Source organism: Falco punctatus (assembly GCF_963210335.1).
Source record: "Falco punctatus genome assembly, chromosome: Z".
Lineage (NCBI taxonomy): Eukaryota > Metazoa > Chordata > Aves > Falconiformes > Falconidae > Falco > Falco punctatus.
Genome location: NC_137586.1, coordinates 45,702,606 through 45,726,889, shown reverse-complemented (window position 1 = coordinate 45,726,889; position 24,284 = coordinate 45,702,606). Strand labels below are relative to the sequence as shown.

Sequence of the window (24,284 nt, the reverse complement as noted above, 5' to 3'; positions counted from 1 at the left end):
CTCTGCCCTGGTGAGGCCGCACCTGGAGTGCTGTGCCCAGCGCTGGGCTCCCCAGTTCAGGAGAGACAGGGAGCGACTGGAGAGGGGCCAGCGGGGGGCTGCCGAGGGGGTGAGGGGGCTGGAGCATCTCCCTCATGAGGGAAGGCCGAGAGAGCTGGGCCTGTGCAGCCTGGAGAAGACTGAGAGGGGATCATACCAATATCAATGCATACAAAGATCTTAAAAGTGAGTGTCATGAGGATGGGACCAGACTCTTTTCAGTGGTGCCCAGTGAAAAGACATAGGCCAACAGGCACAAACTGCAACACACGCAGTTCCATCTGAATATGAGGAACAACTTCTTTGAGGGCAACAGAGCACTGGCACAGGCTGCCCAGAGAGGCTGTGCAGTCTCCTCTGCAGACATTCAAAACTTGCCTGGGCATGATTCTGAGCAACCTGTTCTAGGTGAACCTGCTTTAGCGGGGGGGTGGACTAGATGATCTCCAGAGGTCCCTTCCAACTCTGATCACGCTGTGATATCACCAAAAACAATGGTAGCAAAGTTTTTTTCCCAATCATTTTTGTATTACTCAGCTGCACAAACCAAATTTTTATCCAGCATTTATCAAGAAATCAATTACGTGAATCTTTCCTATTAAACATAATTTAAAAGAGCATTAAAACTAATTATGGCAAAATGTAAACAAGGTAAGAACCAAGCAACAACTCTACAAGTGAACTGTAGAAGAAAAACACTGAATCAAATACTTACAAAGATGTGGCCTGGTCTATGGATAGCTTTAAGCCACTATTAAAACAAACCCACCAAACAAAAGCGAACAAAAGAGGTAAATAGCTTAGAAAACTTTAAGACAAAATTTTGAAAACTTCCTATTAAATGACCAGAATACACAACTTCACCAAAAAGGAAGTCCTATGTGATGAAATCTCTACAGTATAAATACTAACTTTGCAAATACCTTTGATAGGAATTGATTAGGTTATGTGTCATAATAATAAGAAAAATCTACTCATTTGAATTACCAGTGAACACAGGCATGTTATGTGTCCAGACCATAAAGACAAGTTCAACAGTAAGCAGCTGTGAGGAAAACTTATAGCACTGTACTACTTTTATATTTTATAATTAAAACTTGCATCAAAAACCCCTCAATTATTAGCATGCAGTTTGGGATGCTATGAACAGAAATGGATATTGTTGATAAACAAGGAAATTTGAAGATACGGAAAGAATAATTTATATTAAAGTATTAAAGAAACTTTATATTAAAGAAATTTATATTAAAGTATTAAAGAAACTCCTGTCCTGCAGTACTTTGCAAATGGAAATTCAAGAACAGCAATGTGGGCATAGTCCTGAAGGCAAGAACCCCTAAGTTACAGAAGCCCAGAGAAGTCTTTCAAAAGTTGCATAGAAATTAGCCAGTACCACACCAGAAAGCTATACAGTACCTCCCCATCGTATTTTTTTTCTTTTAAATGGAAACAGTTACAACAGGAAAGAGAATGAGCAAAGAAGCAAACCCAAGTCTTCCATCTCTTCCTCAATACAAGCACACAACTGCAATAAAGCAGCAGAAAATAAATGGATTCCTTGGAGTTGTTTCATTTAAGAGTCAAAATGAGAAAAATCCTAGCAGTAGCTTAAGCAAACACACACCCCTACATGCAGGATGGGGCTGGAAACTAGGACCATGCGTGGCAATCAGTTAGCTGAGGGGAATGTGCTCCAACTTGTCTAGGCAACAATTAACATGATGAGGCATGTTCGCAGAGCACAGGGGAGTGGGAGAGGATGGCGCCAAGGAAAGGTAACACCTTGCTGTTAATCGATGGTAGTTAACCACCAATCAGGGGTTGCCTAGTATGCAGTGCTTAGCTTCAAGAACCAATCTGTTTAAAACGCGCAGCTTCTGAAAGTGTATATAAACTCGTGCTTCTGTATAATAAATTGACATTTGCTTGCATCAAGCTGCGTCCCGTCTCTTCATTCGCCGCAAATTGGTGACCCCGATGTGATGCGTTTAAGGATCTAACGTGAAGGGCTCTCGAATCGCCTGTCTGAGCGACTTGCAGCGAGTCCCACAGAACTTTGAATGATCTGCTGAAAGGAAGCAGGAGCCGGCCTGAAATCCCTCCGGAGTTGAGAGGTGAGCTGTGGGAAATCCGTAACGGGGAATCGGGCTTCGTCCCCAGAAAGAGACGTTTATGGACTCATAAAGGATCTTCTAGTCAGATCAGGGAGTCCGTGCCTCAGTCTCCTCAAACGGTGACCCCTATGGTGGTGTTCCGAAGCCTTGGAAGAATAAGGACGGAAAGAAGACAGTTCGTGGAAGAGGGCTGTGTTCCGGAGGAGACGGCTTGGCTGAACGATTGTCTTGCTGTCTGGACCAGGCGGACAACCTAAACCCCGAGGATAACACCTGTATTTATCGAGACAGGTGAGCAGCCAAGAAACTTTAGAGACTTTGAAAGAATGAAAGTGTGTACATACAGCAGCCAATTTTATGATGCTGCCGCGGAGGGGAACTCCGTGTAGGGAATGCATTTAACATCTTGGTGGCAAATCCTGACTACTCTTTGCCAAGTGTGGACTAATTCTACTAACGGTGCTAAACCGGAGGAAGCTGTAAATTCCACCGACAGCGCGACTCTTCTCAAGACACAGTCAGCGATGGCGATTCCGTCCACACCTCCTCTGCCCCCAAAGCTTCTGTCACTGATTGCAGCGACCCTCACAACACAGGAGCAAGCACGGGAACAGGACAACTCGGACAATGATTCCATTGACACTGATAAACCTTTTGATCCAGGTCCTATAGATCTGGAAAAGGAGCTAGACCTTTCCCCCACCCCCTTGTCTCTCCTGATGCATTGATTGTATTTTTGGGGAGGGTGAAAGGGAGTCTGAGGGATTGGTGACAGGAATGCAAGTGGGAAACACTTAAGTGAGGGGTTTTGGGAGTCGCTATGGCATGTTCAGTATTTTGTCAGACAAATCAACCTGCAGAGTGGCAGCCTGTGCAATACAAGGCTGTTAAAGGGTTAAGCAAAGCAGTGCGGGAAGGGAGGATTCATAATAAATTTGCTATGTCCCTTCCTGAAGTGATGGCAGAGCCTTATACGCTCACACTGCATGATTGGAAGTTATTGCTTTGTATGGTACTAACTGATACAGTATCGATGTGGTTATCTGATTTTTGTGAGCTATGTGTAGTGGCCTTGATTGAAAACCTTAATCGGGGAATTGCTGTTAACCATGAGCACTTGGCTGGAGAAAATTAACTGTGCCGATTCTGTGACTCAGGCAAGGTATCCCAGGGACAACTGTTTGCAAATGAATGAGATGGCTATTAAGGCAGTCAGGATGTGGGAGTCTTGCCACAGTCTTGCAGGGTCCTAGAGAGTCACTAACTGTAATACTAACTTGATTGATTGGCTTCAGATTATTTTGCAACAAGTCGAACATCAGGAAGCTCAAGGGTTGCTTTTAAAACAACTAGCTGTGATAATGCCAATGAAAATTGTAAACGGGCAACTTTCACAATCGCAACCCCAACATGTGTCAAATGATTGTAACGCAGAACTCACAGCAGACTGTAATTCTCAGGCTGAGTTCTGGAATGCAGCATAACAGATTTTTGCTTCTCTAATCTCTTCTGTAAGAATAGTACACGCTCTTAACTTGCTTAGTAAATTAGGCTGCTAGCTTGCTAAACAAAGTAATACTACAAATACTGTTCTTTTTTTTTTTCTGGCTTATTAACAGATGTTGATTCTGTCCATCATATGTTGCTACAGAACCAAGTTGCTATTGATTTTTATTATTAGCACAGGGACACAAGTGTGAAGACTTTGATAGGATGTGTTACGTGAATCTGAGTGACCACTGTGAATTAATTTACAAAAGTATACAAAACTCAAAAGCCTTAAAACAGAGATCTGCAACAGAGCCAGGGGCGGGATGCCTTTGGTCTCTTCTCATGGCTGGGAAACTTTGGGCCATGACTCAAAAGTATTACAGGATTTATTATAATTATCTTTAACCACCTTATTGATGTTTGCCTTATGTCTCCTATACCTTTTTTTTTTCCTGTATTCAGTGTTTAGTTGATTGTAACATAAAGCAGGTCATGGTCACCCAGCTACACACCTCCTTTGCCTCCTCGCAATTAACAAGCAAAAAAGGGGAGGATAGAGAATGTCTGAAGAGAGATATAGGAGAGGAAACTGGAGAATATTTGACCTAACAAGAGATGAGAGAACAGCTAGGTATTGTGAAGGAGAATAGGAAAGATAAACATGGTTATCTAGTGTTTAATAGGTGTCTGCACGCTTGTAGTGATATATAGCTATGTAACTGCATGAATGATTCCTGCCCTGAGCCTGGTGGCACATACAGCTGCGGTTTGTGTCCAAACTGGGCTCAGAGATGTAAATAGGAGCTTCTCTGTTATGGTAAAAGTGTTTCTCTTTGCATAAAAAAGAGAGGGAATGAAGGGAATGACCCCAGAGGTATGTTCAGAGAAGGCATGCTATGTTTCGAACTTTTTGACTGAACCAGTTCTTGTTTGGTGTGCCCTTCCACCTATGTATAATGTTAATCCAAAAGAAGATGATATTGTTTACACTTTGAATGTCGATAATTGTCTTTCTGTAGATGCTAATGTAGTAGGAGGCTATGATGGGAACGTGTCGCAGCGGTTCTTCTCTTACCCAGAGTAACAGCAGGGAAAGCATTAAAGAGTTAAATCACCTTGTTTGGTAGGCAGTTAAGAATGTGGGTCAAAATTGCCACCACTTTTTGTTGTTGGTTCAAGGACATGGCTGTGAGGATTCTGATGGTATGTGCTGTGTGGATTTTAGGCGCCCCATTGCAGCAACATGTTATCAAAATCTGAGAAAATTTCAGCCTTTTTGGCATCCATTCACTCAATTGGCAGTATTATTTGTTTGCTATTACCTTGGTTGCTGTCATGTTTGCAAGGGCCCTGCAGAACATGGCAAACCTGGTACTAGCTGTTCAAAAACAAAAAGGGGAAATTGTAAAATTGTACGGAACAAAGACAGTGGGTTATTTTGACACTGATAATATGTCTTAGTTGGTTTTTTATTTGTTCTATTACTTATACCTTGTTTTTACTCGTTCGGTTTCAAAGGTTCTTTTTGTGCAACAGGAAGGGGGAGATGCAGGAGCAGTCTGGAAACTAGGGCAAGCGTGGCAATCAGTTAGCTGAGGGGAATGTGCTCCAGCTTGTCTAGACAACAATTAACATGATGAGGCATGTTCGCAGAGCACAGGGGAGTGGGAGAGGATGGCGCCAAGGAAAGGTAACACCTTGCTGTTAATCGATGGTAGTTAACCACCAATCAGGGGTTGCCTAGTATGCAGTGCTTAGCTTCAAGAACCAATCTGTTTAAAACGCGCAGCTTCTGAAAGTGTATATAAACTCGTGCTTCTGTATAATAAATTGACATTTGCTTGCATCAAGCTGCGTCCCGTCTCTTCATTCGCCGCACCTACACCCTTAATACTGAGGCTGTAGCAAAAGCAGAAGGCAGGCTAGCTAGAATTTTTTGCTGGAGTGTTACCTGCCAGAAGACAGCAGCTCTGGAGAGAGGGGCAACCTAAGCATTTCAGACCTTAAGATACATGCTGAAGCCTGAAAACCACACCCTGCCACTTTCCGCTTTTAAATATTAAAAGAATAACAAAAATAATTCTGCCTTATTAGGGTGTATGCCATAAAACCATCACCAATTATCTAGGTAATATTGTCTCCTCCTCTATTTTAAAATACATAGACTCACCAAGCTCATACTACCCCCAAAGGTAAGAGCAATGAGGTATACATAATCCGTATTTTCTATACAGATTTGTAAGTCTTCATGACAATATTTACTGCAGTGAAAAGAGTACACAATGCAGAATTTTCTACTTGTTGGCATCCTGCTTTCCACTGGGATAGTTAATTTTCTCCTCAGTAGCTGGTGCGGTGCTGTGTTTTGGATTTGGTGTGAGAACAATGTTGATGGCACACGGATGGTTTTAGTTGTTGCTGGGCGATGTTTATACTAAGTCCAGGACTTTTCCATTTCTCAGGTCCTGCCAGCCAGAGAACTAGAGGGGCATGGGACATTGGGAGGGGACACAGCCAGGGCAGGTGCCCCAAACTGGCCAAAGGGATATTCCATACCATTTGACATCATGCTGAGTATATAAGCTGGGGGAAGAAGAAAGAAGTGGGGGACATTCAGAATGATGGCATTTCTCTTCCCAAGTAGCCATTACATGTGATGGAGCCCAACCCTCCTGGAGATGGCTGAGCACCTGCCTGTCAATGGGAAGTGGTGAACAAATTCCTTTTTTGCTTTGCTTGCATGTGCGGCTTTTGTTTTACCTATTAAATTGCCTCTATTTCAACCCATGAGTTTTCTAACTTCTACTCTTCTGATCTTCTCCCCCATCTCACTGTGGGGTTGGTGAGCGAGCGAGTGGCTGCATGGTGCTTAGCTGCTGGCCAGGGTTAAACCACAACAGTAGGTTACTTGTATTTTTTAATCTCATGGATTTCAGCGGACTATTCCTAAATGAAGCTTTTAAAAAAAAAAAAACATGAAGAGGAGTAAAATCTCCAGAAAGGTTCACAGTGTGACCAAATACCTAGTGATTTCTGAGAAAGGAAAAAGAATTAAAGATAACTAGCAGATTCTGTCAGATGCCTTTTCCACTACACATACTTCTCATGCCTTGTGTTCCAGGTCAGGACATATCTACGAAGAGCTTGAATTGGAGTAGAAACAAATACAAGACTGAAACAAGTAGAGGTACCAGTAGTTGACAAAAAAAGCTGAATAACTCTTCTCATATTCAGCTAATACAGTGCATTTTTGACAGTTTATCTACACTGCCCATCTAATGTTTTCTGGAAATCAAATCATAGTCATTCAATTTCAGAGACAGATCTCCCCATGTATATACACCTCTAGCTATAAATTAAAAGCCAGTTTAAAATTAAGAGAATCAAAGCTATACCAACTCAACGTCTTACATGATTATACAACCTGAACATAAAAAACAGCTTTTGTAGTCCAGTCAGCTTTATAATTAAGAAATGAGCCAAGGCCACTAGCAACTGGAGCTGCATCATTAGGTAAAAAAGGCTTCACAGCAACAGACGAGAAGACTGACATATTGCACTGACCTTTCACTCACTAGGAGATATTCACCATATGCTGTTTGTTTATTCTTTAAAGTCTCTTACTTGGACAAGATGGTCAGTTACTTTTTCTTAAGTCAGTGTCTATTTGCTGCAAAGTAAATTCTTATTGGACACTGATCAGAATGAAAGCCAGAAAACAAGAGGCAGATTTCTCTCTCCATTTCTCTACTTCAAAGGCTCACTGCAAGACCATTTCCAGCAAGTTTTTCAAGTTCTGCAGGGGCCCTGCATGAGTAAATGACAAGTGCCTTGTGCTAGTGATTGACAAATACTGATGTAGAGAATTTTATCTTAGTGTATTTTAGATGTGTTTCTAAGATTGCATAGGCACCTTGAATACTTTTTTCTCTGAGAACTTCAAAAAGCAGGGTAGTTTTTATAAATCAGCAAAATTAGAAAGGTAACAGAGAATATGGAGCTCCGCCTTAAGTTATCACCAAATCTTAGGTATAAGCATTACCGGGCAATTAAAAGCCATCTGCAGCTGTATAAACCAAGCTTTAGTCAGAATATAGGGATGCATTTTCTTGACTCACAAACATAGGCAATTCTTTTCTATTTTTAAACATGTGCACTAGCAAAACCTCACAGTTTACATTTCAAGTGTGTCTCTCAAAACAAGTATATCAGTAACATCCAATTGTTTTCTTTGCATTTAGAAAGAAAATATTTTAGTTAGACTATACTTGTTTAGATGCTGTCCTTCAGATGCCCCTGGCGGCTGAGCTGTTTCTGCAGTCTCTTCCACAGAAGTCTGTTCCATCCCACTAAAACAATAAACAAAAAACCCACAAAGTCTTCAAGGGTCACATTGGAAAAAAACCTTGCAGATAGATACATTATTTGTTTCCAGCTTGGGAAGGGAAAAAATAGAGGAGAAAAACTCTAGGATTATAAGCAGAAAGTAGATCTACTAAATGACTAGTTGAACAACTACCAGAATGAGAATTATTAGGAAAATATGAATTCTATGTACTTTTAATCAAAAAAGTTAAAAGTATGCATTGCAAAAAAATAATTTGATCATGAATACTAAAAATCAGTACTTGATTACAGTATATCACTAATGTTTGGGTTCACCTTTTTGTTTCTTTTAAACTATTAAAATGGTAAATTCCATACTCCAAGTTCGTATTTTCTGTAACATGGACAGTAGTTCACTGTCAAATGAGAGCCCCGGCACACTTGCTTTTATTCCACTGGTAGGCATACATATTTAAAATTAACACCTTCTAGCTTCAATGAACCACTAAGCACTATTAAGGCACAAACAGGCTTTTAGAGAATTGTTTAGACAATTCCAATTTAATGTCACTTCTACCACATGCACAACATCACAAGAAAGCATTGATGTTTCATGTTTATATCACAAGTTCTGGTGTTAGTGAACTAAAAATCAAACTTATCAAGTGAGAATAAATATAAGGGATCTTAAATTTCTCATACTTTATGAAGTTCACACAATGTGCCCTGACATTCTACAGAAGCTAGTTTTGTGCTTTTGGTCATCTAGTTTTGTGCTATCCACTCAGAACTATGTTAACCTAGTTGATCCTTTGTTTTGAAAAGCCAGAGTATCCAACCGATCCTTTTAGTATGAAATATTACAGAAGAGATAGAAGTTAAGTACAATCTTTCAGAAGAACTAGGAATATCAAGCCCTAGAATTATTACCCATCAAGGCTGTATTTTTCAACCTTTCAGCCAGATTGCCTGAACCCATGATCTAAGTTTTAAAAATAAAATCTTATAATTATAGATTTTTTAAAATTGAGTGAATAATTAAATAATTAATTGAATAAATTAAATTTAATTTTTTATTATAAAATTAGATTTCATTTTTAAACAATTTTGTGAATGAATGTATATGTGGCCAAAGATATTTGCTGTAAGTTCAAAGTGCTGCCTTTTCTCTGTCCTTTTATCAGCCTTCCATTAAAGAGTTCTAGATGTATGTGAGGAAAAAAAAGCTACTGGTAAAAGTAGCTTACTGCTAGATGCAAAGAATAGATAAAACTCTACATTTCTGGTGAGTTTTTTGCAAATCTGGACAGAAACCACTAGGAGAAAGAGAACTGAACTGAAAATTCCCAATTTTTTTAAAAAACTAACTGACCATTAGTAAGTCATCACATTCTGTTACTGATCCTCCTGTGTGCTTTAAAATGTATTTCAGTGATAGAGTCAGCTAAATAATACCTCCACAGTGAACTATATTACAGCCTCGACATTTAGAAATTACTCATAAAACTTGAGAAAAAAAAACCACTGGACTTTAGGCCCACTAACAGAGTTTCAATCTTTTAATCAGCATTTTGTAGAATGCCATTAAATGCCAGAGTTCCACTTCTCAGCTATTGAGAAGAGTCATACCTTTTTTCAGTTAAAAGGCAATTTGGCCCCAGTCAAAAAGTTTTGACAGTCTTAACTGAAGAAACATCACCATGCCTTTGCTACAATTTAATCTCACAAACACGAAGGAGACAAGTTCAGAAAACAATAAAACTACATTAATCACAACAATTAACAGAAAGCAAGGCTTACAAAACTCAAAATGGACATGAAACTGATGAAGGAGAAGTGATGATCTAAGGTAGGCCATGGAAAATTATGATCTATGGTGGGCAAAAGTTTATGATGTACCTTGTATCATTTTTAACTGTTCCCCAGTTGCAAGCTTCACCTCCACTTTTTTTGTCATCTGCTTTCATTCTTCTAGAGAGAAATAGGGTTCTGTGAGTTTAAGAGCTTTTTTTTGTTAGGACCTCAAACTAAAACCAGTGCTGACTTTTACCCAGCCAACTTGGATACAGAAGAAGGGAACAGAATACTTAAAGAGACACTACTGTGGCGCTGTTTACTTGTATACTAAGTAAGAAGCAGCACAGAGAACACTTACACTTTGCCATTCCCACTTTGCCTTTCAAGTTCCAGTCTTCCTCTTTGGTCAAAGCCATCGAAACATCTGCTTATTCTGCCACCTCTTCCTCTACCTCGCATTCCACCTCTTCCTCTGCCACGACCTCTTATTGGCCTTTCACAGTCTGACCTTTTGATTTGTCTAAAAACAAGGTTTCTAGTCAGATTTTGTTTCTACGGAACAGTTAACAAGAAAAAAAGTTCACGTGGTGTATTTGTGCAGCTGACAGAGACATCAGTACATGAGAGCTAGTGTACAGATTTTTAGAGTGCATCTCTGCAGAGCACTTGTGTCAGCTTTGTCATTAAAAATGGACATAAACTGAATGCAGATGGAATTATTACAGACAACAGGAATAGAAAGTTCAGCTGCTTATTGATAACACTGAAAACATCACGGAAGTTAAATAAAGCATATAAAACTGTCAAATCTTCACCAACTTTATCAGACAACAGCTCCACTCGCTAAACCCAGATTTACATGCAGCTGCTAAAAATCTCAGGGAACTTGTAAAATACCAACTATTGTGATGTAAAGTAAGTACATCCACATTCTCAAGTGCTATCATCTTAGGTGGAATTTTCTAGTACTTACAAAGCAAGCAAAATTGATACACATTCACCCAAGCAGTAAATAGTAAGACAAAGATATATTTTCAGTTTGAACAGTAAAATTCATTCAACTTGGAAGTTGCACCGCATTCTGCAAAGCTTGGTACACAAGCTCAGAAAAGAACATTTATGCTGCAGACTGAAGGTTATGTTTTCAGATGTTTACACTTTCCAGTTTCACCTTTTGTTTCTAACATTTAACAAAACCACTCCGAACCTATCTGCAGGGAAGCTGAAATTACAGCTCCAACAGGCATGAATGAAGTCATCTCACAACAAATCTACATGGTAATAATGCAGCCATGCCTTTGAGTCATACCTTGCTACTAGATCTGTTTTAAGAAGGTTAAGTCTTTCCACTCCCATGCAGATCCTCTGCAAGGCACCTTACTTCTCCCTGTATGATACCTACCTTTCCATTAAAAATTCTGCATCTCTCTCTGTTTCGTAGGAATGGTATTCCCTGAAAGATGGTCTCCATTCAGGTTTGTTTTGTTTCACCTGTGCTCCTCCGTGATTGAATCCTTGCTGTACTCCTTGCTTAGATGCTTGCTTCTGGCCTAAACACACACACACTGAGATTACAAACAATTTAACAATACTACTAGTTACCAAACTACTGGCTGAAATGAGTTGATTACACCTTACGGTCTTCTGCTTTACCCTTTCCAATCACACGTCCACCAAAATTTAAAAGTACTTACAGTTAATGTTGCCAGACGCTCTGTTTTAAAGACATCTACTTACTTTCCCTTCTGTATTGATGAACCTTGCCTCAGGCAAAAATACGAGTGTTGACACAGCTCAAGCATTTCAGAAGAGACAAGCTAAGGAAAAAAAAAATCTTATTTTGCTCACATTAAGGCACAGAAGTGGAGACAAAACCTGTTTCTCTCAAAGACCTTGCTAGCGTACTACAGGACGAGGCAGAGAAGCTTCAATGGAAGACATGAATTGCAAGATGGCTGCAAGAGCAATGAAGGTGGGGGAAAGATGAGGACCATTACAGACAGGTGTTAGTTGTTGATCATGGAACACCTCCTGCCAGATGAGCTGAATTTAGAAGTCTGAGCCTACACCTCTGCTTCAAGCTCACAACTATGGTACCCAACAGCCAGAAGAGAGTCACCTCCTTTGTCACTCTTCTGCGGAGGAGGGGACCACTCACCAACACTACAAGTTGGTGTTTAAGTGGCAGAAATTCAGGCAGTAAGTACAAAGGCTCCAACAGCATTAACTGATTCTAGAACATCAACATATTCCAAGATAAAACATACATAAGCATTTTGGGGGTTTGTTCAGCCATTGTTGGGGTTAAGGAGCACCAGGCAGGGCAGGGTGTATGCAGAGAAACTGTATGTTGTAAGAGACAATGAATTGATGTTACCCATTCAACCCATATACATGTAGCATAAGATTAAAGTTCATTATGTGCTTCCTTCCCCATTTTCCCAGATTCTGTGCTCTATTTAGGATAAAGTTCTCTAGAGTCAAGCAAGCCTTTTGTTTTCTAGGCCCCTATTCTTATACTATTAGCCCAAAAAGGTGTTCGTTTAAGTCAAGCAAGCAAGGGACTACAGAAACACTGCTCTCTTACCAACAAAACTGAGCTCTTCTTTCCACAAGAAGCACCTGTGCAATGCTAAGCAAGTTACTGAGCTCAGGTTAGTGGAGTGACAGTCCTGGCTACTGTGCCTCTGTTGCTAACACATAAAGAGAAAAAAGCCTATTCTATGTTACAATATTAAGACACAAATTAATTCATAGCTTCACAGAAATACCCATGTAAGAAGATCTCTGATCAAAGCTCAGGTGGCAAGCATGAAGTCTGTAACGTCACCTTTAAAAAGAAATTTTCAAAGAACTACCCACTCTGTGAATAAGGTAGAAGAGTGGTAAATAAAACTTTCTGTTATGCAGGAAGGACAGTTGTAGCTGTACACAGAAGATAGTTTTATCTGTGCGCAGAAGCAACCCTAGCTTTGCTTTTCTTTAAACTACAAACCACCTGACATAATATTTTCCATTAATTCTCTCTTCTCAAGGTTTGGAGTTGCTCCATCCTTAGAGCAACAAGCATATTTGAATTCCAAAAATTATGATGTAATCTCTGGATAAGGACAGGTTTTGAAATTGGTTTCTAAGTAAGCTTTCCGAATGAGGATGCTTTATTGAAAAGCAAAATCATAAATACAGAATTGCACATAAGAGCAGACATGTTTCCCAACAGCATGTACATCTTAACTACACCACCAACTATACAAGTGTTAATTCCAAATTGGAATCTTGCTGTGGAAAAAGTGACGACTCATTTCTGACCTCATTTTTACTTATTTTGTTTGGATCTGAATACAAAACTGCCATACAAGTGTGCATTTTTATTTATTTTTGAGCTTCTCACTGGCTATCAGAAACATCAGTTCTTTCAAACAGATTAACTTGCCAAGGACACAGTAATCAGAGACCACCTTCCCTAGATACTTAGTATTAACCTCAATTTCACCTTCAAAGAGCTCCTTAAAACTAGCAATGCAATGCCAAAATAATGAAGATGCAAAAGTCACTTTAAAAAGATGTCTCTGGTTCTGCTACCCAGTACCACTTAACAGTACTCCAGAACAAGTCTTCTTGCCAGATATGCCAGTGTACTACATGTCACTAGCACTGCACTAAACAAAGCAGTTAGCTCTACTCTGATTTCAGCACAAAGCTATTGCACTTTGATTCTAATGAGCGGCTGTAATTACTGGAGATGGATTTTAAATACTAGAAAGACTATTTGTGGGACTTATTACCTGTATAACAACATTTTTAACTGGGCTGACAGACATGCACCAGCAGATTAAAATGATGTGCAGCAACTACACCTCTCTAGTAAACTGAGCTACCCTCAGGCAGAAACTTGTAACCTGCCTGTGAATCAGTTCAAATACCAGCACAACTTTCAGCTCTGCATATAAGGGCAAACTAAGCTGGAGCTGGGCAGCAGCAATAGCATAAGCTATCCAATTTTAGTTGTCTGCCATATGTCTGTCCCAATGCAGATTCATTTTTATTTAAGGAGCTGAAGGGTCACCTACCCTTTGGGAAAAAAAAAATATTCAAACAAAACCAACAAAACACAAGCAGTCTTATGTAGCGCTGCCATAATAGCTGTCACTTAAAAAGAACTGGACTACACTTTGTTCATCAACTACTTCTCCAAGTACACTCCAATTTTGTCTGCTTGTTTGCACACATAGACTGGTATGCAGGTTTTCAAAACCACAAAAAAAGCTCTGGAGTCTTGTGGATCACGTACTTGAGGTCTTAGAAACCTCATGCTGAAAACTGAAGATTGCTCTTTCCTAGTTACCAAGTTTAATCTTTCTTTAAGGTGTTTTTGCTGTGTCTTACAGTTATATTTGTAATCTGTGTTCAGCTTGAAGATGTTGTGCACTCCTCCCCACCTCACCACTACTCCCCTGGGAGGTGTCTGCAGCAGCCCAGTCTGTTGGTTGAGGTGCCCATCACTTTCCTTTCTAAGCTGAGGTATCAAAAAAGAAATCTGATGCTGAAACTGTTTCAACAGGCCCAGATTTTTTTCCTTTTTTTTTTTTTAACCAGAAGCAGCAGCTGAGCCTTTATTAGAAAGACATCTATAAATACTAGAATTACCAGTTAGCAGAACTCAACATTGCTGATGAAAAAAAGTCCAGTTTTACAAGCCATTGTTAAAACTCTATAGTGTGTTAGCTCTCTATGATTAAGTAGTTTTCACTTTCCCCACAATAATACTTTACTATTAGGCTTTGTTTATACTAGAAAAGTGTTTTTAACATATGTGTATCACAGACCTCAACACAGAAAGCAGAAATTGTATTTATGACCTGCATTGCCTGGTTTCCCAGACACTGGATTTCTATGTTTTAGCAGACAGATTCAAAACAACACAGCAAAATGCACCTGCCTTTGCAGTGTTATTGTCTAGTTCTTTCCAAGTTTCTTCATGTTTACCATCTGTCCTCAGCCATGCAGGACTTTAGCTTGGGAAGAGATGTCTTCTAGGTTTTGTGGGCTTTTCACTGGCCCCTGAGACAGCATGCTCTCACTTTTTAGATTTTTATTTTTAAGGGAAAAAAAGTTTTTTGTACAGCAAACCTTGACTTCAGACAAACAACATAAGAAGCCCAGCTTGCAACTTGCTATCAGTGACTATAAGCTAGAGCAGAAATCTTGCTCCATTTCCCCCATTCCCTTACATGGGGCATGGCAGGTGAAAGTTGCAGCTAGCATGCAATTCACAGGCTGAGGGAGACTACTGCTGCGAGGAGCACTGAAACCTTGTGTTCTGCCCTAAAATCCAGCTGACAATACAGTATCATAGTGTTCTAGGAATTCTCACAAGCCAGAGACCAACTCATCCCACCAAAACAGGTGACGCTCAAACCCAGTGAGACGATTCCATCAATACTCAATTTCCACAAATGCAGCCTGAGACAAAGAAGTACCAAATGAAGAGTTATTTCTGTTTTGCCCAAGTGCCACACAGAGAAGCAGAGCTAAGGCAAACCGAGTATAGTTTTGATTCAGTTAGGATGAACATTAAAGCAACCACAGTAGCCATATGAAAGACTTGTATGCCTTATAACACGTATTTAAAGAAAGAAAAAAGCCACGACAAAATACTTTTTACCCGGTAATCTACCCTTAGAGGTTTTCTGAAGCAAATACTACAAGCGCTGATATATGAAGGACAGATCTGCAGATGGGCTGCAATGACTTTACCCAGACTTCTGCCTGAATAGACATATGCTTTGATGTACCACCGTCACCCTACAGCAAGAAGGGCCACAGGTCAATTAGTCTCTGTAGAAAAAGCATTCTTTCTCCTTATTTCACAAAGCCTGTCTCAAATCATATCCCTTTACTTCTGCAAGAAAAAATATTCTTTGCCCTCTCCAAGTCTCACCAGCAGTTCTATACACACTGCTTTTGTAACCTCAGACACCTCTCAGACAGAAACCTTAGATTTCTCTCAATATATAAATCGTTCCCCAAGTTTCATCATGCATGTCACTCTAGTGTGCTTTTTCTAGTTTTAACATCTTTGAGACGACCAAAAGAGCAGACACACTTCAGTATGTTGGAAGACGAGATCCTTTCAAAGGTGTAACAATTCCTTTTCTGCTAGCCTTGCTACTGCTATCTCAGTAACATCAACACTGCTTCTCTCCCAGAGGGTGTGGAAACACACCTGCTGTTCTACTCTCAACAGTGCAAATAACTACAAGCTCTCTTTCCTAAACTACAGTAGTTTGAATTAGAAGACTTTTTCATGTTGCAGTATAGCTTGCAAAACCACTCCCCACCTCAATCCATGTTCTCCCACATGCATTACTTTGCATTTACTGATAGCAAATTTCCTCTGTCATTTTATAGCTCATTTATAGTATGTAATTTGGGTCACTGCCCTGCAATTCTTCTGCTACTGGGCTAAATAGCCTTGTACCAGAAAACTTGTTATGTATCCCACTCACAGCTCTTTTAGCACAGACTTCCCACACACCTACATACACAGAATAAAAAATGTAAACTGTGCTTAGAATTTTTCATTTCAGACAGGTTTGAACTGCCTTGTAGATGTTATAACAAAGCTAACAGGAGCACAATCACTGGTCCTAAATTCAAATGTGTCTTTCCACTTATTCAAGGAGATTCTTCTTTCCTCTGCTTTCAGCTTAACAGCTCATTTTAAAATAAAAATATCTGAGCCTCAAGAAACAATTTAATGGGAGTTCAGAGGAGATGAAGCAAGTACAAAAATGAAACAGGAATACTGCTCCAGTTGGTCTGGAATGAGGGCAAGTGGAGAAACTGTGCTACAATTCAAGGATCTCTGTCATTAATTATGACTGCATACAAAGACACTACTTCATCACCACCTCAGTAACACAGTAATACCTATACATGGACAACTGATCTTCCTTTACAATAAAGCTGCATAACTGGAAATAGTAAAAGACAGTTCACACTCTCAGGAACTTATTTTGATATATTTCAGAGTACAGCAGCTTTCAGACTGCACAAACAACCTTGTTTCCTCCCCTTTGCATGTGTGTGCTCCTGTGATTTTAATTCCAAAATTCAAGCAAATAATTTTGTGAATCAAAGTATTGCTAACTACACGATTTGCAGAATAATACCATAGTATCCCAAGATACAAAAAAAGGCTTCAGCTACTGCATGCAACACACCAAAGACGGACACACAAAGTTAACACTCTATTCTGTGGTATTTTGTTTTCATGTCTGCCAGTACTCAATTACAGGATTGCCTGCTGCAGTCCTCTGGACAAACCTTTTTGACTATGTAGCTGAAAGAATGATACCAGAATAGATTACTTAAAAATAAGAAAATTGCAGTCAGTATAAGATAAAATACCACAGAAACATTCTATGCCATATAAACTTCAAACTGTAGCTGAAAACTGAAACACATAGTATTCAGGAACTACATCTAAACGTTACACCAGTCATCGAAAGTACATGAAAGAAGAAAACCTTTTAGAGGTATTAGCAACAAAGGTTTAGAGATTTCAACAGAACAGAGCTTATTACTGCATGATCAACAAATTTAATTTGCCTGTACCAGTAAAGAATGCAAGCTCTGCAACTGGGCCTTTTGAATAAAGCGCTGGCAAACACAGTTTGGCCACTGTGCTAAGAATGAACTGAGCTAACATTAAGTGGTGCAACTGTAAGACCTGTAATAACTACAAACAGCCTTTACTCAAATCCCCAGCACACAGCCTAAAAATCACAAAACGACACAGCTGGTAAAAAGAAAAGCATCATTAAGATCAAAAGTGTAAGGTTAGGTAGAGTTTGAGATGCAAGTTGGTTTTTTTCTTAAAGAAAGATTAAAATAACCTCCTTACAGCTGTGTCAATTCATAACAAATAGTCTGGATTCTAAAGGTCAAAGTACTGGATTATCTGGCAAAGCCCTCTCCTCCCTGGAAAAGAGAAGGCTCAAAGAGGGCCACATCACAGCATTCCAGTACTTGAAGGGCAGCTACAAAGAGGATGATCGCTCTCTCTTCACTAGGAGCCACATGGAGAAGACAAAAGGCAGGGGGCAACAGGTACAAGCTGCACAAGGAGAAGTTTCATCTTAGTATCACTGGAACAGCCTCCCCAGGAAAGTGGCAGAGTCCCTGTCACTGGAGGTTTACAAGATGTGACTGCACAGGGTGCTAGGTGAACTCTTCTAGGCTGCCCTTCCCAGATAAGGTTGGACCAAACAATTCTTTGAGGTCTTCCCTTCCAACCTGGGCTGTTCTGTGATGATAACACTAGCATAACACAGACTGAATTTTGTCATTTCACCTGTAACATCAGAATCCCATTCACCTGTTCAGATGGGTCTAGATGCTTCTTTACAGTGTTTAATTCCTAATCGGCGAAATGAAATTAGAGGGACTTATGCCTGAAACTGGGGGGGGGGGGGGGGGCAGGCAGTAATGACTTGTTACTCATTCTCAACAGTTAAGCCAACAGTCCCCTGAATCTTTTACTGTATCCAGAATTTTTCTGGTTTAATCCTGTATAACAAATACATTTTGTGCAGTCCAAATAACCAGCTGGGGACCCCCTTCAAGAAAAAAGCACTAGATTTTTGCCTCAACTTGCCACTTAATACTCGTCAGCTGTGCCACCACTGTATTTACCCAAAGTCAGAGGGTGATCCTTGTCCTTCACAGCAGACTTGCTAAGACAGCACATCCAAAGGAGAAGCATGCAGGCAGGACCAAGTCTCAGTCTCTGCCCTGGTTTAGCATCCTGAGCACTATACATTTACAGTCCTTACTTCACAACAAGCCCAAGACATAAACATGGTGCACACAAAATCCAAGATAGCACTTTCTTTAAAGAAGAAAGCGTGGCATTTTTCAGAGCAAGTAAATCTTCTCAAGACAGATATTAATTCGTTTTCACAAAGGCTAATATAACCAGCAGTCTTCATTTAAAATTAGCAGGAAATTAAAACAAGGTACATATGCCTGATGTCTCTATACAAGTAACTGGGTTTCTTAATATCAGGGTAGCAGAAAATCATCAGACACTCCACAAGGTCACTGTGTATTACCACAGAATTACACTTACAGTTGTAATTCTGTGTGGACACCTGTGTAATTCTAGTGGACACCTTCCACTAGACCAGGTTGCCCAAAGCCCCATCCAGCCTGGCCTTGAACACTTCCAGGGATGGGGCAGCCACAGCTTCTCTGGGCAACCTGTGCCAGTGCCTTATGACCCTCACAGTGAACAATTTCTTTCTCATATCTAGCCTAAACCTACGCTCTTTCAGTTTAAAGCCATTTCCCCTTGTCCTGTGACTACAGGCCCTTTTAGAAAGTCCCACTCCAGCTTTCTTGCTGGTCCCCTTTAGGTGCTGGAAGGCTGGAATAAAGTCCCCCCAGAGCCTTCTCTTCTCCAGGCTGAACAACCCCAACTCTCTCAGCCTGTCTTCATAGGAGAGGTGCTCCAGCCTCTGATCATCTTTGTGGTCTGCTTCTGGACTCACTCCAACAGGTCCATGTCCTGCTCTGCCTGGTACTGAGCTTCAGGTGATTCATTATCTAAAGTATCTGAGAGCTGGCTGATGGTTTCCAAATATTGAGAAGATTCTGGTTTTACCCTCTTTGAGTTGTAAATTGCCATTCTCCTGCAGCAGTCAATGAAGCTTAACACAATAACTCTTATTAGGATATTATTTTCATCCTGTGGTAAAAGTTCCTGTTAAATCCTCAGTAACTGAACTATGTGTTTTAATGCCTTAGGAAAAGGTGTGGCCTTTGAATCAGGGTTGTTGCCGCCTCAATTCATTCCCAGTGCTACAGAATCTATTGCTTAGACTTACAGTGTTTCACTGCTCTGACAGTGATTATTTGACCTTGTGGAGCAGAAAATCTTTCATTGCCAAGTATGCACTAATTAATGAGCATCTTTGTAGGGGGTGATCTTAGCAAGTTGTGTGTCCCTTTGGACAGTTGTATGAAACTCATCTTTTGAGATTCCTCTGTGGTTGTTACACGACTTTGTCAGAGACCTCTGCCTGTAAGACCAACACTTACACTAGTTACAGTCTTATTTTATTTAGAGAATATTTGCTGTGGTTATCAACAGAAGGTGAAGGAGCCTGTTCAGTGAACATCAGGGTCTCAAGTGTTGATAAAAAAGTTGAACAAGCCAGGAGCATGGAGGTATGTGAAGAGCATCCTTTACCTCCTACTTGTCTATAGGCAGCTTAAGTGTACAGGGATTGGAACTAGATTACCTTTAAGGTCCCTTCCTATTCAAACCATTGTTACTACATAGAAGCATACAATCAGACTCACAAAAATGCCTCCAAATGCAAGGAGCTATATAGCCCAGCAACGTGGTCTGTTGTCAGGCATTCTGATAAAAAAAAAAAAAAGCAGCAATATTTAGCACCAACACTTAGAAGCTGACAAATGACCTCGACCACTCCTGAACACCTTGCTACAGAGTTCACCCAGGAAATAAGTTTTTATTCAAAGTTTTGGGCATCAGTGCAAGCTTAAGGGAAACTAAGCAACAGATCCCCCGACACATTATAACCGTGAAGAAGCTGAAGTGCCGAAAAAAGTCACCGGTACCAAGAAAAAAGCCTGGAAGCACCGAACACGGAAGGCAAATGGACAGGATGACAAGTGCGGAAACGCATAAAGAGGGATGCTAAACCAGTACGAAATCTGCAGGTGCCGCCGTGGCAGCTGCCGTCCCTCCACATGCCCATGGGCTACCGCTGAAGCTGCCCCCCCCACAGCCGCCAGCCCGGCTCCGCAGCGCCGCGTCGGGAGCGCGCCCAAGCACGGGCACCCGGGCAACGCTCCCGCTGTCACCCGCCTCCGCAAGGGGACTTTCAGGTTCGCATTCGCAGCGACAGAGGCACTAACCTGTTTCTTAGCCCTGCTGCGTCCCGCAGCGCGCCGCGCCGCACGGCTCGGGCTGCCCGCCCCGGCCCCACGCCGCCGGCGCCCCGCTCCCCCGCACAACCCCGGCCCAGCGGGCCCGCCTGCCCGCCTCGCCTCGTCCCCCAGCGTACCGGGCTGCGGTGGGCCCCTGCGCACCAGGGCGGGGCCGAGCTCTCTGCGTTCCTTCTGGGACTCTCTCTTGCCGCAGCCCGCCTTGCCGCCGGGGCCGGAGCCTGGGTCGGGCCGCTGGCGGAGCTCGGCCGCGCGCAGGATGTCTAAGGGGTCCGACTGGTCGTCCAGGAGGTGGCAGAAGCGGTTGGTGATGGCGCAACTGAAGCTTTCCTGCATGACGGCAGTCACCGGACTGCCCACCACCCTCTTCATCACCGCCGCGGACGGCTCTCCACTCACCCTCCGTGCCCCCGCCCCCGGCGCCGTGGCGGCAGCCGGCAGAGCCGCCGCGGCGCAGGGCCGAATCATGCGGCGCAGCTGGAGATCGCCGCCGCGGAGAAACCGCCGCGCCGACTCCGGCTGCGCCTCAGCGCTGCCCGTACCGCCGTGCGCTTGCTGTCACCCCGCCCTTTCCCGAGTCGCGGCAGCCAATCAAGCGCCGGAGCTGCGAGCGCCCCTCGGCCGCCACCTATCAACGCCGCCGGACCCACCAACCGCCAACTTGTGCGACCAATGCTAAATAACGGCAAGAGCGAGCTGCCAATCCAGGCTTTAGTCTTAGCCCCGCCCCGACATGCGGCCGCGGCCAATTAGCGTGCGGCACCGGCACGATCCGTAGCGGCCCCTGGCCAACGCGGGATGCCGCTCGGGGCGTTCGGCCCGGTTATATTCGCGAACGGTCCCGCAGCCCCGCCCCCGCCCGCGGCGCGAAGAGCGGCAGGGGCCCCGCGCCCGCGGGAGGCTGCAGGCGCCCTGTTTCTGTGCATGCCTTTTAGCAGCGATGCCCTACCTACTGTCTAGTGAGAGCTGCATCGCACCCCGGTGCCAGCGCATCACCGTGTCACCGGGGGCCTTGCGATACAGTCCGCGCCCACTGTCGGCTGATAATGAAAGACGGAGCACTCCGGGCTGGGAGCTCCACGGGCGACGAGGCGGCCACCCCCTCGCACAAAGCCCCACGGTTTTTCATTCGCTCCTTTCTGCTCAAAACAGCTCCGGCGCTGCCAGCAGCTCGCAAGAGCAGCGCTCGGGTGGGGCGAGCGTCGTCCGAATTTGTCCTGGGGAGCTGCTCCGTTCAGCAAAGCCGGTGAATGGGGCTCCCGGCCGCCGCCAAAGCCTCCGTGCCGTGAGGCTGTACCCGCAGGCACCCCCGTAGCTGCCAGAGCCGCGCCGGTCATGGCCCGCGGTGCCTGGAGCGGCTGCACGTCCTCCGGCTGCCTCCGGGCTTCACGGGCGCAGCCAGCAGCGCAAACGCGCCGGGGGATGCAGCCGGGTTCGCTCACGGAGAGCTGGCAACTACGCAGACATCCCCGCCCTCCATCAGCTATATCAGGGGTCCTCAAACTACGGGCCGCGGCCCGGATACGCCCCCCCCCCATGTCCTCAATCCGGCCCCCGGTATTTACAGACCCCAGTGAGGGACATTCCCAGATGCAAATCTCATTCCCTAGTGCCTAAATCTCCCCTGCCTGGAGCAGAAACATTCCAAATACCACCACAGGGCTCAAGGTCTCATTCTGGGGCAGGGCACCTGTACGGATAGCAAGGCTAACACTGTGTCACTTAGTGGATCCATGCATTTTTCTGCAATGTAATTCTATTGAACTCAATTGATTATGTGAAGTTTTAAGCTGAGCAGTAAAGAGCCACCTCACCAAAGATGGATCTGCTTATGGTACCTACTGTACACAGGCAGAGATGGGAATTTATCTTTGCTGCAGGCATGCTTACCTCACTCTGTTTCCTTCCCTCTGGAATATTCAGTAGTTGGCCTCAAGTGAGCTGTTAAGATAAGCCATTTTATTGTCTTGATATATTGATTTGATATAAAGCAAAACTTGGAAAATGTAATAATAAAATGCTTAGATGAAAGTTACTGTGACTATTGCTAAGTTATATAAATCCATATTACAACATGTATATGGATGTAATATGTAATAAAGTAACTTGTGGTGCAGTTAAGTATTTGCTATTATCTTTCTAAAGGCCATCGTGGTCTCAAAGTTTTCTGGTTTGAACTTCAGAGTATCACTAGAAATCATTGAAGCACGTTTCAGAAACACAAAGTAATCTCTTTCTTCATTTATCATGTGTTTGTGTTCTGTTTCAGCTTGAGAAAAATAGCGGTTATGTGTTGCAGAATGGCTGTGTGATCACGGCCATGACTCCCTTAAAGATCTTTTTGAAACAAAGTTAGCGTAAGTTAGCTGAAGCAGGCCTTGCAGCTGTGCTGAGGCATGCTGATAAGGAAGCTGAGAAAAACACTGACCTTGTGCCTAATGTTGTAAATAACTTTGAGGAATTCGCGTAGACAAGAGAGAAAAAAATATATGTAGCTAGCTATCCGCAGAAACCGCAAGTAGGAGGACGTATGAAAATGTAACCCCTTAGAGCTTAGCCAATTAGCAGATGACTTGTAGGCATATAATTAACTGGAACTGTATATAAGACATAATCGCGCCGTAATAAATTGAAGCTTGCTTTATCACTCACATTGAGTCGGCTGCTTGCTTCCCCTCGCTCGTCGCAAGTGGCACACGAACAAAGGACCCCCAATCCTTGTTCTTCACCGGACAGCGAGGACGGAGAAGCACTGGTAGCAGCGACCAGGGAGCGAAGATCGACTGATGCAGGCATCGTACCTCGATCCATGCTTGAACCGACGTTAATCAAGGAAAGGTTTGCCGTCCGTGAGTGTCTACCCAGAGAAAAGGCTGCATCTTAATCAAGGAAAAGGACTATTTTAAGCGCGCTATGGAAAAAGAGGTAGCACTTTTATGATGCTTTTTAGAAAAGCGGGGAGTAGGCCCTTTAAAAGATCTGGCCAGGTTAATTACTATGGGTAAAGCGAAAGGATATTTTACAGATCCTGAGCATATGTTTGAAGTAGATGAATGGCGTAATTATGGAGATTGTTTATGGGATTTAGTAATTGATGATGATAAAGTTGCTAAGAATTGATGAAATCATGGCATGAAGTAACTAATTGTGTAAAAAGATATCAAGCAGAGCGCCTTGCTGCAGCAGTAACAAGCCGACTTGCAAGCACAGATCCTAATGCAGGAAAAATTATGCTATGTGAAAATCACATTCCAATACCCTCTTTATCACAAACAGTGCTCTCTGTACCACCTATAGACCCTTCGTGTGTCCGTCCGTCCCCGTCCCCCCCCCCCTCCGGCACAGTAGCCTCGGGGGGGCCAGAGGGCGGGGACACATTTGACGAAAGTGCTGCTGAGGAAGAAAATAGCAGTGAGCAGTCAATACAAAATTCTAAAAAAAAAAAAACAAAACAAAACAAAAAAAAAAAACACAAAAAAACCCAAAAAAAACCAAAAAAAAAAAAACCAGTAAAGAAACTGGTGCATTCTACGC

The 24,284-nt window shown here is 42.6% G+C and overlaps 1 protein-coding gene across 5 annotated transcripts in view; it reads right to left on the bottom strand.

Moving 5' to 3' along the window:
* Positions 1-21,527, bottom strand: part of HABP4 (hyaluronan binding protein 4) — a 30,676-nt gene extending 9,149 nt beyond the window's left edge. For 2 of the 5 annotated variants that reach the window (XM_080373236.1, XM_080373237.1), the window contains exons 1-5: positions 20,870-21,527; positions 11,170-11,332; positions 10,126-10,287; positions 9,870-9,941; positions 7,913-7,993 (exon numbers count right to left, since the gene is read on the bottom strand). In XM_080373236.1, coding sequence (XP_080229362.1) covers positions 7,913-7,993; positions 9,870-9,941; positions 10,126-10,287; positions 11,170-11,332; positions 20,870-21,218 — 827 coding nt within the window. In that variant the 5' untranslated portion in view covers positions 21,219-21,527. The remainder of the gene's footprint in view (positions 1-7,912; positions 7,994-9,869; positions 9,942-10,125; positions 10,288-11,169; positions 11,333-20,869) is intronic. The other 3 variants (XM_080373238.1, XM_080373239.1, XM_080373240.1) reach the window with 3 other exon arrangements.
* Between the last annotated feature and the right edge of the window lie 2,757 nt (positions 21,528-24,284).